This window comes from Monodelphis domestica, chromosome 8 (assembly GCF_027887165.1).
Source record: "Monodelphis domestica isolate mMonDom1 chromosome 8, mMonDom1.pri, whole genome shotgun sequence".
Lineage (NCBI taxonomy): Eukaryota > Metazoa > Chordata > Mammalia > Didelphimorphia > Didelphidae > Monodelphis > Monodelphis domestica.
In genome coordinates, this window is record NC_077234.1 from 10,657,525 (window position 1) to 10,671,847 (window position 14,323).

Consider the following 14,323-nt stretch of genomic DNA (forward strand, 5'->3'; position numbering starts at 1 on the left):
GGCTGTGGTTGGAAGCCTCATGACGGGGGGGGGGGGGGGGGGGGGGGGGGGGGGGGCACTTGGGCTCCTGCTTCGTCTCTCCTTGTTCCGCCGGCTGCCGGCGGGATTGGCTCCCCAGCCGCGATGCAGCCTCGGCAGGCAGGAGCGGCCGCCACGCTGGGCTCCGCTTTCCTTGTTGCTCTCGCCTCCCCCCTTTCTCTCCTTCACTCACCCCCCAATAATGGTGTCCTCTGTGGCTCCCGCCTGTCCTCCCCTCACCGCGCAGCCACACTGGCCGACGGGCTGTTCAACCCCCCCCTTCCCGAGCTCGCCCAGAGGAGGCCCCGGGGGTCCCGGGCTCTTCTTCGCCCCTGTTTCAGCCACCCATCCGCAGCTCTAAGGAAATACTCCCAAGCGCAAAGTCGGCCCTGGGGGGCTGGAATCGGGCCTTCCCTTGGCCTCCTCCCGCATTGACGCCCGCTGTCTGGAGGAAGGAGGGAAAAGGGAATTGTGGGGAAGCCGGAAGAGCCGGCCAAAGGGCTCCCGCGTTGGACCGAGAGGACCGATCCTCGGGCTTCAGGCCTCGGTTACTTCCCGTCAGAGGCCCCCAAGGAGCTCCGGTGGGGCCCAAACCAGATTAAAGCGGTTCCGGCTCGTTCGAATGTGTTGGGGGGATTGATTTTCGAAAAAGAAATCTGGACTTATGACCCCGGCAAGCGCCCTCCCCGCCCCCCTTCTTGGAACAACAGACACGCTGGTCCTTCCGGGTGGGAAGGGGAAGGGGGGAGGGGAGCGACGAGTCTGATGGTGCCCCCAGGACAGCCCAGCAGCTCCCTGGCTTTGACCCCCCCTCAGGGCCTCCAACTTCTCCCAGCTCTGCCATCAGACCTTTGGAGCCTCGTTCCCACCAATGGGATGCTCAGCAGCAATGATGCTCGCCTGTGGGAAGAGGACGGCCCTGAGCCTCCGCCTCGACTGACCCGACTGACCCGGGGACGTGCCCACAAGTGTGCAGCCGGAGAGAGGGAAGAGCCAGAGCCGCCTCCCAGCCAGATTCTGCTTCCCCGGAAGAAGGCGACCAGAGGAGGAGCCAGAAGAGTCCCGAAGCAAAATGGTGACCGAGTAGAGGCGGCTGTTCCAGGAAGAGGCCGGTGGGGCAGCCTCGAAAGTGGTCCAAACCAAGGGCACGGCTTAGGGGTGCAAGTCAAGAGGGGAAGAAATGCTCTCGCGGCGTTTAGGAGGCGAGAGGCCGGCAGCCACCAAGCAGCCCCACAGAGACTCCCCGGAACTTGGCGGCCATCTGCAGCCGTGGGTCTTCCTGCTGCCCTCATAAGTGCTCAAGACTAGGTTGCTTTCCCAGCAAATGCCCGAGTGCCCTCCCTCCCTCCCTCCCTCCCTCTTCCTCTCTCTGTCCACACAAGTTGTGACTTGTCCAGAGCCCCAAGAGTAAGGATCCGAGGCAGGATTTGAACTCGTGCCTTCTCGGTAAATTCCAGCTGTTATCAGGAAGGAAATTGGGATCCACCATTTGGGGTTTCAGTGAGATGCATCCGTGTCCAGGTGACGGCCCTGATGCAGGAACGAAACGCTGTTCACTTCCCTTTGTGCCTTGGTCCTGCTGGCCAGGAGCTGAGCCAACAGGAAGCTCTGGGGCTGGAGCAGCCCTGCCAGGGGCTCATTCCCGGGATGAGGGGCTCCCTCTCTCCCCAGCAGTCATCTGGGGCAGCTGGAGGGTTTGCGGCTGTCTCCTGTGGCTGCTCCCCTGGCAGCCCGGAGCCAGGTAACCACCTCTGTGGGCAGCCGACTGTCCAAGGATCGGGTAGAGAAGCACCGACACCACCTGCCAGCCTTTAGGCCTCCCCCTCCCCCCAGTCCCTGCTCGCCCTCAGGCCCGGGCTGTTGGGCTGACTGGCCGAGAATGGGGCTCCCACCCAGAGGCCTTCAGAAGGGTCCCTCTGAGCCTCGAGGTCAGTCTCCACTGGAAGGACCTGGCTAAGCTCGAGGCGCCTGATGGGCCAGATGCCAGCCTCGGCCCAGGCCCGTCAGGGAGGGAGTCAGCAGCCCCCACCACGGCAACTCTCCGAGCCCCTCTGTCGCTCGTCATCACGACTCCTCCGAAGGCGCCCCCCCTCCACCCTACACCTAGGACGGAGCTCTGGGCAGGGGCTGCTCCCATCCCCCACTCCCAGGCAGGAAAACCGGGACTGGCCCTCTCGGGGCTCTTCAGCCTCCCTCCCCCAAGCTGGCCCATTCTGGAATGTCCTCAATGATGGTCATCTTTGGAGAGGCGGAAGTCATGCCGAGGGCTGTGAGGGTGGACCAGCAGGAGTGGAGGAAGCCTCCCTCCTGGGTTAGAGTTCCTGATAGAGCAGGGTGGGGAGGAGGGACCCAGAGAGGCTGTGCAGCTCCCCAGCCCAAAGGGGATCTGATGCGCCCCAAAGCACAAGCCTCAGGTGGGAAGAAGGGCCGCCCGCAGCGCCCTTCCCCTCTTGGGGACTCCGAAGCTCATGGGGAGGTCTCGGGGTGGACTCAGTGCAGCCAGGCCAGGCGCTCGAGCCTGCGGCTCTGCGCAAAGGGCGGCCTCGGGTTCTCTCCTGGGCCTTCCATCCTGGAGATGGACGGGCTCGCCAGGAGGCGGAGAGGCCTCCACACGCAGCAGCCGACGGAGGCTCGTCCCGTCCCCCTCAATCGCTTCCCTCCAGAGGACCCCACATGGGACAGAGTGGAGGGAGGCCCCCAGAGAAAGCAGAGGGGGGGCGCTTGGTGTGCTGGGCGCCTTCCTGAAGCTGGAAGGGACGCCTCAGAGCCTGTGGAGGCCGGTCTCTCCGCTTTACAGGAGAGGAAACAGAGGCCCCCAGAGGACCACTGACGTGCCCAAGGCCATGTGGGGACGGAGGGGGGACACTCTCCTCGAGGAGGGGAGGGCCGGTGCCGAGCAGGGCTCTCCTCCACGCCTGCGGCCTCCCCAGGGTCCGGGGCTGATGATGCGCCAGCTGCTCGCTGGGACACGCCGAGGCCGGTTGGCCTTCATTGTGCTCCATCTCCAGGCCTGGCTGTTGGAGCTGTCAGTCATCGCCCAGCCTTCGGGGACGCCCTGCTCACAGGTCAGGGCCTGCACGCACTCGGTGCCCAGGCCAGGGGTGCCCAGCGGTGCTGGGGCTGAGTCACGGCAGGGAGGAGACTCGGCCTTCCCGTGGCCTCTGCTTTAAAACATGTGATTCCAAGCAATTGCAGGGCTGTGAGCGTGTACACACGCCCCGCCGTGTCAGGATCTACGAGTTCTGCTGAGCCCCCTCACGCCTTCCCGCCTGTTGGTGAGATGGCAGGGCGGCTCATCTTCGGCCGCAGCCCAGGCCCTGGGCACGGGGCAGGCGCAGAGAAGCTTTATAAAGCGCTTGTTGACCGACTGACCGACCCACCCACCAGAGACCACCGAGGCCTTCCCTCAGGCCCTTCCCCAAACCGGCTCATTTAGAGGCACCTCAGAGTGGGCGTGTCTGCAGGCCCCAAGAGAGCAGGTGGCTTCAGGGTTGAGCGGCTGTGGGGGGGCGAGGGGGCGGCCCGGGCCTGGGCTCAAAGGGCTGCTGCTGCTTTAGGCCCGTTTTCAACGCTGCTGAATCCCAGAAGCCAAGAATTGGAAGGAGCCCAGAACCTGCTACCTATGCGGGCTCCAGCACGAGCGGCCTCGGCTCTCCAGGCCTCAGTTAGCCAATCTGTAAAATGGGGGATTGAATGAGGTCCTCACAATCTGCCTGGCCGGGCCCAGGGGAGAAGAGCGGCCACGGGCCAGGGAAGTCGGGCGACGCAGTTCTGCCTCTGCCCTCGCAGCCAATCACGGGCCTTCCCTCCCTCCCTCCCTCCTCTCCTTTCTCCCCTCTTACCCCAGCTGCTAGCGAAGCACTGGGGGCCCCAGTTGGCACTGAACTCGGGATCCCAAAGGTGCCCAAATGCTGTTACTTGCTCAGTGCCCTTCTCTCCCCTGCAGCAGCCCCCATTCTGCCAGCCTGAGGGCCTACGATGCCCTCAGGAGTCCCAGTCTCCCCCCTCCAGGCTGCCCTGCTGACCGCCCAGCCGCTGGCTTCCCCCTGCTTTTCCAGTTTCCCACAGAGCGCTGCACCTCCTGCCTTGCTCCTGGGCTTCTTAGGAACTCTTCCTTTCAGGGACCACCTCTTCCAGGAAGCCTTCCAGTTGTTACATTTTCACCCTTTGCAAATGCCCTTCACTTTGCATGGATTTCTCGGAACTCTATTGCCTTATTTGAGCACGTGTGGCCAGGCCCAGAGCCCTCGACCTTTGGCTCTGTGCCCGGAGCTGGCAGAGGGTCTCGAATCCAAGAACTGTGTCCCTGCCTCTCCACCCCTCCCTGCTCAGTTTATGGAAAGTTCCCTTCAGAGATGATCAGCTGGAAGCTCCCATGGAGAGCCCCGCATTGAATTCCCTCCCCCTCCGGGAGGATTAAGAAAGAGAATGGGCTCCTGTTGCAGGGCGTGGCAGAGCCTGGCAGTCACCCCGGCTCCTGGGGAAGGATTGGGTTCAGGATTTCTGAGCTAAGCCGGAGCCAATCGGGTGTCTGCAGGGAGCCTGACCTCGATCTGGGGAGCCCCAGAGCCAAGGCGGCCACGTTTCTCAGCTCATTACAATGATGCCATGTACTTGTTGGTTTCCTCTGTGTGTTTACATTGTAGCCCTGGTGCTCGTCACTTTCCTGATCCCACTTCTCTCTGCATCCGTTCATGTGAGTCTTCAAGACTTTTCTGAGGTTTTCCCTGCTGCCATAGCCATCATTGTGGCCGTCCCTCTCTGTCTCTCTCTCTCCCTCCCTCTGTCTCTCTCTCTCCCTCCCTCTGTCTCTGTCTTTCTCTCTCTCCCTCCCTGTCTCTGTCTTTCTCTGTCTCTCTGTCTCTCTCCCTCCCTCTGCCTCTCTGTGTCTCTCTCTGTGTCTCTCTCTGTCTCTCTCTCTCCCTCTGTCTCTCTGTCTCTCTCCCTCCCTCTGCCTCTCTCTGCCTCTCTCTGTGTCTCTCTCTGTCTCTCTCTCTCCCTCCCTCTGTCTCTGTCTTTCTCTGTCTCTATCTCTCTGTCTCTCTCTCTGTCTCTCTGTCTCTCTCCCTCCCTCTGTCTCTCTGTCTCTCTCCCTCCCTCTGCCTCTCTCTGTCTCTCTCTGTGTCTCTCTCTGTCTCTGTCTCTGTCTCTGTCTCTGTCTCTGTCTCTCTCTCTGTCTCTCTCTCTCTCTCTCTCCCCGTTTCTCTCTCTCTCTCTCCCTTTTCTTCCATCTTGTAAAAAGTAACAATTCCAGTATCAATTTCACACAGAACAACAATTAAGGCTAGGCAATAGGGGTTAGGAGACTTACGCAGGTTCCTACAGTTAGGTAGTGTCTGAGGTTAGCCTTGAACCCAGCACCTCCTATGTCTAGATCTGGCTCTCAATCCACTGCCCCCTCAGCCATCTTTTCTTTGACTTTATGCCCCCTTCCCCCTCCCAGTGGAGGCATGTGACCTCAAAATGAGCCAGCTGCACCTCCCCTCCTCAGCAAGGTTGGGAGAGGTGTGATTCCCCCCCAGTGATGAGATCCATTGGGCAGCCAATCTAACTTGCTTTAAGAAACAAATACTTCCCCTGGAGATCTAGTAAGAGCAGTTGATGGGAAACATCCCCTAACAAGTGTGTGATAGAGAGGTTCTGCCTGCAATGCAGAGTCGGGGGAAACAGGCTCGCCAGCACGGAGAGCTAGTCTTACTCAGCGTGGCTAGAGCAGTTCCCACCTCCAAGCTGATGTGGTCCCCAGGGCGACAGTGGGAGGCTCAGCTCCCTTAGCCAGTCCACAGCCACTTCCTGGCTCACCTGTGGAAGAGCTTGAACTGATGGCCTGATTGTTTCCATGGGAAGTCATTCCTCCAGTCTGCACCTCTGTCTGTTGAGGTGTGTCCTCACCTCATCAGGGTATGGGAGTGTAGACGGGGGCATTTCAATGGCCAACTTCTTGACGGATTTGCTCTGCCCCAATTACTCAGCTACATTCCTGTGCAAGTTTGCTCAGCTCTTCCCCAATGACTTGTTTTCAGTTCTTTGCTGCCAGCCCCCTCCCACAGGCTCCTCTAAGAAGCAGGCTGGCATCATGGATAGAAAGCCAGTCTGGGAGCCAGAAAGACCTAGAGTTGAGTCGTGCCTCTAACATATACTGGCCATGTAGCCTTGGCAATTCCCTTAGCCCTTCAGTGCTCAGAGGTGCTATCAGTGGTCACATGGCGTTCCCCGAGCCAGTGAAATCACTGGTCCATGGAAGGTCCTGGGTTCAAATCTGGCCCCAGACACTTCCCAGCTGGGTGACCCTGGGCAAGTCACTTGACCCCCATTGCCTAGCCCTCACCACTCTTCTGCCTTGGAACCAATCCATAGTACTGATTCCAAGATGGAAGGGAAGGGCTTAAAAAAAAAGCAAGCAAGCAATCAGTGGTCCAGCTCCTGGCTCTGTTGCTATTTTGGGGAGCCCGTTGTGGGCCCTTTCGTCCCGTGTCTAAACGGCTGCTGGTTAAATGCCCAGCAGTGAGTCTACGGCGTCAAACACGCGCATCTTTTGGGCACTTTTGCTTTCTTTTTGCATGACTCCAAATGGCTTTCCAGAACAGCTGGGCCATAATTGGTAGCTCGGAAAAAGTGAGTGAGTGCCTGCCTTTCTGTCGGAAGCTCCGTCTGTCCTCTTCTCCCCCGATTGGTGGCTGGGTGGTGAAGCCGGGAGGGTGCTGGAGTTGCATCTCTCCCATCTCTGCACGATTTTCTCCTGACCTTTCCCGGGTTGTGGTTGTACCCGTCTTCAACCTCCCTCACCCCAAGATCTTCGGCCTCATTTTACTACATGGGCACCCTATGCCTTGGGAATTGCACCCCATTCAACAAGCAGAAATTCTTCTCTATGTGCCCCCTTTCTATCGCTCTCCTGATCCTGAACCTACTTTTCTTTTAAACGCTTATCTTCTGCCCTAGCATCAGAAGAGGGGTAAGGGCTGGGCAATTGGACTTAAGTGATTTGCCCAGGGTGTCTGGGTCACATTTGAACCCAGGTCCTCTTGACTCCAGGCCTGGCACTCTATCCACTGTGCAACCTAGTGGCGCCAGAGCCTACTCTTCATGAAGAAGTGATGGCCTCTGGTCCCTCTTCCCCCAGGTCTCTCCCACTCGGACTTGTTTTCAGCTCATGGTCTGCCATGAAATGTTCCTTTTTCATCTTCATTTTATTATCCGTTTATATATTTGTGTCTTATAAATCTTTATTTATATTTCGTTCATTTTATATACTTTTGTTCTTACTTCACTTTCATTTCCCAATGCATCTCAGTCCAATTCATCTCTTTAATTTTACAAATATTTTCCGTGTTTCCATGATTCAATTTCTTTCCTTCCCCCCTTTGTCTCCCCCCTCCCAGAGCCTTTATCTCAACTTTTTTTTAACCACTCAAATGTTCTCAGATGGACGCCCCCCCCTTTTTTCTCCTTCCCTCCAGGCACAAAAAGTAGGCTGTCTCTACCAATGAAAGCTCCCTCCCGCCTCCCAGACCTTTCTCCAGCGTTTTTCCTCACTCCCTCTTGAAGCTCGTTTCTCTTTGACATTGGTCCATTCCCATCTGACTACTCTGGGTGGACTTTATAAGGAGAAGAAAGCGAACTACTCCCCCTCTGCTGGCCCTCACCCTTGGAGTGTGGCCATGGCACCAGTCTCTTCCAGCTTCTTCCTACCAGGGAGGGATTTCCTTTAAATCCCCACTTAAATCCTATTTTCTACAGGAAGCTTCTCCACCCCCCACCCCCCCTCTTAATTGGAGCGCCTTCCCTTTCTCGTGTATTTAGCCTCTATCTAACTTGTTTGGAGTCTTTGTTTGCTTATTGTCTTCTATTAGACTGGAAGGTCCTTGAGGGAAGGGACTTTTTTGCCTCTTTTTGAAACCCCAGATGTTTATAGAGGTTTCTTTTCTTTTAAAACTAATCTTCTTTCTTTTTTATTTTAATTTATTTAATTAGTTGATTTAGAACATCTTTCCATGGCTCCACAATTCATGTTCTTTCCCTCTCCTCTTCCCTCCCTGCTCCCGTAGCCAACTCGATTCCACTGGGTTTTACATATATCATTGTTCAAAGCCTTAATAGATATTTATTGACTAACTAGTGGCTGCTCTTGGCCCCACTCTCAGGGGTCTTTGGGCCTCTGTGAAGACAGACACACCAAGGAAGGACCAATATAGCCCCACCAGACAGCTACCCTCCTCTTTTTAAGCCTGGGGAGAAGAGGACCAGGTCCCCTTGGCTTGATAATTGTCTGCACTGGGTAAGTTTATCAGATATAACAATAGGACTCTCTCTCATTTAGCTCCTGAGCCCCCAGGCAGGAAGAAGGGATGGGAGGAAAACTTCCACCACCCGAACCAAACCGCCTAGAATGTAGGTTTGGGTTTTTCTCTGCCTAGCAGGCCATTGATGGTGCTGGGCAATGGGCAGCGACCCTCATGTTCCGAAATCTTGCATTTCTCACTCGTTAAGCACACATCGCGACAATCTATAGCTTCAGTATTGGTCAAGCACAAACGGCAAAATCTGTTTCAAGAGTCAATAACCGTTCTGTACTGTTAGTCACACATCCTGGCTCTGCACCGTCCGGGCCTTTTGGACCAGCTCGGTGCTGTTCTGTATTTACCTTCGTTCTGAACCACTGAATCCCCCATCATGGTTGTCTGCTGCACTGTAAGCCTGCCGTGTTCCCATCTTTGATGAGGGTGTTCTGGAAGGGTAGTGAGTCATCGCCCACACTGGCAGATGACGGCAGGGGGGACCAATGGGGGGAAATTGGGGCACGCGCAGGGAGGGCTCCGGCAGTCCAGGGGAACACCCCAAAGTCACTCATGCTCCTTATTCCCTTTCTGGTGTCCTCAGCTTCAGCCATGATGTCTCAGAGGCCCAAGCACACCTCTACCTGAGTTTGGACCTTCCTCCTCTATCCCGTTTTCCAGGGGTTTCAGCCTGTACCACCCCAGAATGCCGGGGGTGGGGGGAGACTTTCCTGGAATGGGAAGCAACAAGCCCCCAGACCCTCATTAACAGACAGACTGAGCTACAACTTCGACTAGTCCACCACCGTGGGGGCTACTCCGTCAGCCCCAAGGCTGGTCCTCCGGCTATTAGGCTGTACAGCCAGCTCAGAGGCAGTTGCCCCAATCTAGGCTCCTTCACACTTCTGGACTGAATGGAGCCGTGAGCCTGCCCTTCTTGGGGCGAGCCCCTGCTACCCACTTGGGTGTATTTTCCCCCAACACCATCCAGTGCTCCTCCTTTTCTCTATTACCTCCTCCCCCTTCACAACTAATGAAGCCTGCAGACAACAACGCAGTCCCCGGCAGTCAAAGGTACACAAAATGTCATGTAAATGAACTGGAAAAAGGGGAGAGCTTGGCCATCCGCTTCTGCCCTCTTGCCTGAGAAAGGCCAGGAGGCGGGGCTTCGTGATGCCTGTGTCATCTCACAGGCACTATGTGGCTACAGTGGGCACAGGTGGTTCCGACCTGCTCTCCTCTCACTCCTTCATTCCAGGCTCTGTCCAGGACTCCTCCCTGCCATGGAGACACTCAGGCCCCAACCTTTCAAATGGGTTTGTTCCTTCCCGCTCCCCTCCCCTCCCTTCAATAGGAAGAAACTGGCTTTTCCCAGCAGCCTGGCTGCATTCCCTGGAGGCAGGCACCGAAGCCCTTGCTTCTGGTTCAGAAGGCCCTGCTGTGTTGCCCCTTACTGTGTGTGCCCTTACTCTGCACTCCAGACCAAATGAAGAATCCCACCTGGAAAAAATTTCCTGGGCTTTCCTGCCCTTGCGCTTTTTTCCAGACTATTCCTTCTACCTAAATGATCGATTTCCCTGTTTCTCCCTCTTTTTATTAGTATAAAAATCTGTTTATTTGTTCTCAGACTACGAAGAGGGTCTTGTCTATTTCTAGGATAAAACACTGACTTGAAAGAAAAACCCCCAGACCTTCCCTCTCAGAATCAATACTGTGTAGGGCTTCTGAAGCTGAAGAATGAATGGGAAGGTCTAAGCAATGGGGGTTAAGGGACTTGTCCAAGGTCACACAGCTAGCAAGGGGTCTGAGATCTTGTTTTAGCCCAGGACTTCCTGTCTCTAGACCCGACTGAGTGGTCCTTAGATCTGGAAACTCCTCATGAGAATACTTCCGGTCCAGGAAATCCATTTGGATGGAATGTCTCCCAAGCCCTGATTCCTTGCACAATCCTTTTCACCTTTCTTCCCTCCCTCCCCATGGCCAGAGGAGACCCTCTGGACATGCTGTCCCTGCCCTACCAGAGCTCTTCCCTTCTAAATTCAAGCACCCTTGGGCTTGGAATCTCCGGCAGAGGGAGTCAGATATGTCTCTGGCAGGCTAAAATCATGGAGGCCAGCTGAAGCTCTCCAGCACCCACAGCAAGCAAGTCCCAAGAGCAGCTCCTGTAGGGACTATATGGGGGGAGGTGGGGCGTTGACTTCTCTTTGCCTTTATTTATTCATTCAACAAACATTTATTAGGTAACTACTAGGTGCCGGGCTACAAAGAAAAGGGAAACAAGTTCTGCCTGCCTGAGGGGAGCTTCCATTCTACTCAGAGCTACGAGGCACCCAAAGAGATAACTGGAGGGGCCCTGGCGAGCCCTAACAACCTCGACGATCCATCCCTCAGCAACCTGCATGCCAGGCACCGTGCTGGGTGTCAGGGTATGGAGGAGAGCAGTCCTGGCCCTCGGGGAATTCCACATGTACACAAATAAATACAAAGGAGACCAGAGACAGCTGGATGGAGAGGGAGGAAGGTGCGCTTCCTACCTGCGTGGGGGCACAGCTTGGTCAAATGCACAGAGATGGGGGTTCAGGAGTAGGACTGAGGCGTCCAGTTTGGCTGGAATCTAGAGCGCAGGATGGGAAGCCGCGTGGCAAAGTCTGGAGAAGAAGGCTCCTGGGAGAGATGAGGAAGGACTCCTGCCTCCATCCTTGCAGAGGTGGGAGCCACCGTCCGGGACATCAGACCCCTTTCCAGTCCACCCACTGCTGTTCTTTCTGGAAAGGGGAGGTTCCCTGGGGAGGACAACTGCAGGGAGCCCTGCCAGGCTGAGGAAGGACCCCAGGGGCACTAGGGAGCCACGGAGGCTTTAAGCAGGAGCGTGCCACAGTCGGCACTGCATTTTGTCAGCGGCGTGGAGGGAGGCCTGAAGAGACGAGAGCCTGGAGACGAGGACGATGGTCTCCGGGGTCCAAGGAAGAGGCGGCCAGAGCCAGCGGACACAAGCAGGATGAGAGATGGGGGAGTCGAGGGCCGCCGACCCAATGGGAAGAGCCAAGGGCGGCTTTGCAAAGAGACACGGGACGGAGCGGAGGCGAGGGACCAGCGGCGGGATTCTGGGAGGACGGGAAACATGGCTGAGCACGAGGAGAAGCCGGCAGCTTCCCCATCCCGGCCTCTGCTCGCAGGCTTGCTCTGGAGAGCCGCCTGTCCCCAGAGGGAAGCAGCCCCAGCAGGCCCCCAGAGTCCAGGATGTGCAGGGCAGCGCGCCGCCCCGCGCTCATCTCTCTGGCAGCAGGACAAAGAAGATGGCCTTCAGGAAGTGGCCGAAGCTGCAGAGGGCGGCCACGAGCCAGTGCGATCGAAGGCTGGGGTCACTGTCCACCACACACTTCATGATGTCTGCCTGCCGCGGAAGAGAACGAGATGGCTTAGGAGACCCAGCCCCTGGGGGAGGGGAAAGGGGGAGCTGGGGGGCAGCAGCCAACACCCCCTGCTAGGCCACCTTTAAATCATCCCAAAGGCACCGCAGGTAGTGAGCTCCCCATCCCCAGCTGACCACAGCTAGGAATGTGCCTGCTGGGGGCGAGGAGAGAGATACTCCGCATGCTGGAGACATTGTGGCTGAACTGGGAAGGCCTGGATTCAAATCCTCCTTAGAACAAGTCACCTGCCTGGGCCTCTGGGACCTCCTCTGGCACGTGGGCTGATGATCAGACCTCACCAGGGAGCTCCAATGAAGGTACCTCATGTCAAGTGCTTGGTGCAGAGAGATGGGGCCACGCTGGGCCTGGAGGCCTGGGCTCCTTCCGCCAGCCCCAGCAGGCCCTCCCTGAGCCCATGCCACTCACTCCAGGCCTGGTGGGCATTCAGGGTGGGGGCACAGAGCCTGGATTCAAAGGGCTGACGGGCACCTGGAACAGGAATCCGGGTGGCAAGAGGGGCACTCGGGGTCCAGGTTAGGAACTTCCCACCACTCTGAGTTGCTGTCAGTGAAATGGACTGCCGGGGCAGGTAGTGAGCTGCCCGTCCCTGGGGGTGGCTGAGCCGGGGCTGATGGTATCTTTGGAGACAAACGAGAGGAGTTTCCTGTCTCAGGCACCAGTTGGACCAACGAGTGTCTGAGGTTCCTTCTGGCTCAGAAACTCTGTGGAAGAACTGAATCCATCCTTGCTTCCTTCCTCCCTGATCTTACAGTTGAGGAAACTGAGGCCAGGGAGGTGGCATGATTTGCCTACAGTAGTAAGTAGCTTCTGACTCCCGCTCCATCCCTCTGTCCAGCTCACCCCACTGCTGCCCCGGCCCATGAGGCACTCTCCCAGCCTCCTCCTCTTGCTTGTGCTCCTCCTCCCTCCCCACAGTGGCTGGGAACAGCTGCTCCGGCATCTCCACGCCCCGAAAATTGCTGAGGGCTCCCAGGCAGCCCAGGGCTTGGCTTCTCCCTCCCATTGTGCAGACAAGCTTGGCCGCCGCCAGAGGTGCGTCTTCCCCAGCCTGAGCTCAGGGCTGGGGCTTTGGGGAATGGAGTTTGGCCAGTCGGACCGCCGGCCCCAAAGCAAGGGGCGCCACCAAGGGCTGCAGCCTCGCTTCTCGGGACCTCCACATCCAGCCTGGGGCCTCCCCACTCCCTCCACGCCTTTGGGATGGAGGCCAGAGGCTCGGGAGCGCTTTCTCAAGCAGGCCTGGGAGAGGGGAGGGGAGGGGGGGGGCTCGGGGCCCCGAGGGCGCGTCACCCACAGCTTAGGGTAGCCTGGCCGAAGAAGGGAGGGGAAGGAGTGGGAATAAGATCCAGCATTTGGACGGCCCTCAAAGACTGGCAAAAGCCTTTAGAGACTGTGTCTGCTCTGATTCTGGAGATGACCCTGGGAGGAAGGCAGCAGTGGGCAGAGCCTCCCCCGTCCTGAGCACTTCCCAGCTGCCCCATTTGATCCTCACAACAGCCCGGGGATGTAGGCGCTCTGACAGAGGTGGAAACTGAGGCAGACAGGGATGGAGATGATAAAGAGGATCACCCATCTCTCCCTCTCTCCTTCTCTCTCTCTCTCTCTGTCTTTGTCTCTCTGTCTGTCTGTCTGTCTCCCTCCCTCCCTCTCTGTCTCTCTCTGTCTCTGTCTCTCTCCTCTCTGTCTCCCTCCCTCCCTCCCTCTCTCTGTCTCTCTCCTCTCTCTCTCCCTCCCTCCCTCTCTCTCAATCTCTCTCTGTCTCTCTCTCCCTCCCTCTCTCTCTCTCTCTCCCTCTCTGTCTCTCTCTCCCTCCCTCTCTCTCTCTTTCTGTCTCTTCCTCCCTCTCTCTCTTTGTTTTCTCTCTCCCTCCCCCTCTCTCTCTCCCTCTCTCTCTCTCCCTCCCTCTCTCTCTCTCTCTCCCTCCCTCTCTCTCTGTCTCTCCCTCCCTCCCTCCCTCCCTCTGTCTCTCTCTCTCTCTCTCCCTCCCTTCCTCCCCCCTCTCTCTCTCTCTCTCCCTCTCTGTCTCTCTCTCCGTCTATCTGTCTCTGTCTCTGTCTCTCTCTCTGTCTCTGTGTCTCTCTCTCCTCTCTCTCTGTCTGTCTCTCTCTCTGTCTATCTGTCTTTGTCTCCCTCTCTCTTTCTGTCTCTCCTCTCTCTCTGTCTGTCTCTCTCTCTCCTCTCTGTCTGTCTCTGTCTCTCCATGTCTCTGTCTCCCCCTCTCTCTCTGTCTCCCTCCCTCTCTCTCTCTCTCCCTCCCTCCCTTCCTCCCCCCTCTGTCTCTCTCCCTCCCTCTCTCTCTCTCTCCCTCCCTCTCTCTCTTTCTGTCTCTTCCTCCCTCTCTCTCTTTGTTTTCTCTCTCTGTCTCTGTCTCTCTCTCTGTCTCTGTCTCTCTCTGTCTCTGTCTCTCCCTCTCCCCCTCTCTCTCTGTCTGTCTCTGTCTCTCTCTCCCTCCCTCCCTCTCTCTCTCTCTCTCTCTCTCTGTCTCTCTCTCTCTCTCCCTCTCAGAATCAGTACTAAGTGTTGGTTCCAAAGCAGGAGAGTGGTAAGCCCTGGGGGTTAAGTGACCTGCCCAGGTTTGAGTTTGGGTCAAACTTGAAC

The 14,323-nt window shown here is 57.2% G+C and overlaps 1 protein-coding gene across 2 annotated transcripts in view; it reads right to left on the bottom strand.

The window, feature by feature from the left end:
* Positions 1–10,503: 10,503 nt before the first annotated feature.
* The window catches only part of BOK (BCL2 family apoptosis regulator BOK), a 29,466-nt gene continuing 25,646 nt past the window's right edge, over positions 10,504–14,323 (bottom strand). Inside the window, exon 5 of one of the 2 annotated variants that reach the window (XM_007502416.3) lies at positions 10,504–11,684. In XM_007502416.3, coding sequence (XP_007502478.1) covers positions 11,676–11,684 — 9 coding nt within the window. In that variant the 3' untranslated portion in view covers positions 10,504–11,675. Of the gene's footprint in view, positions 11,689–14,323 lie in introns of both variants that reach the window. The other variant, XM_001364693.4, reaches the window with a different exon arrangement.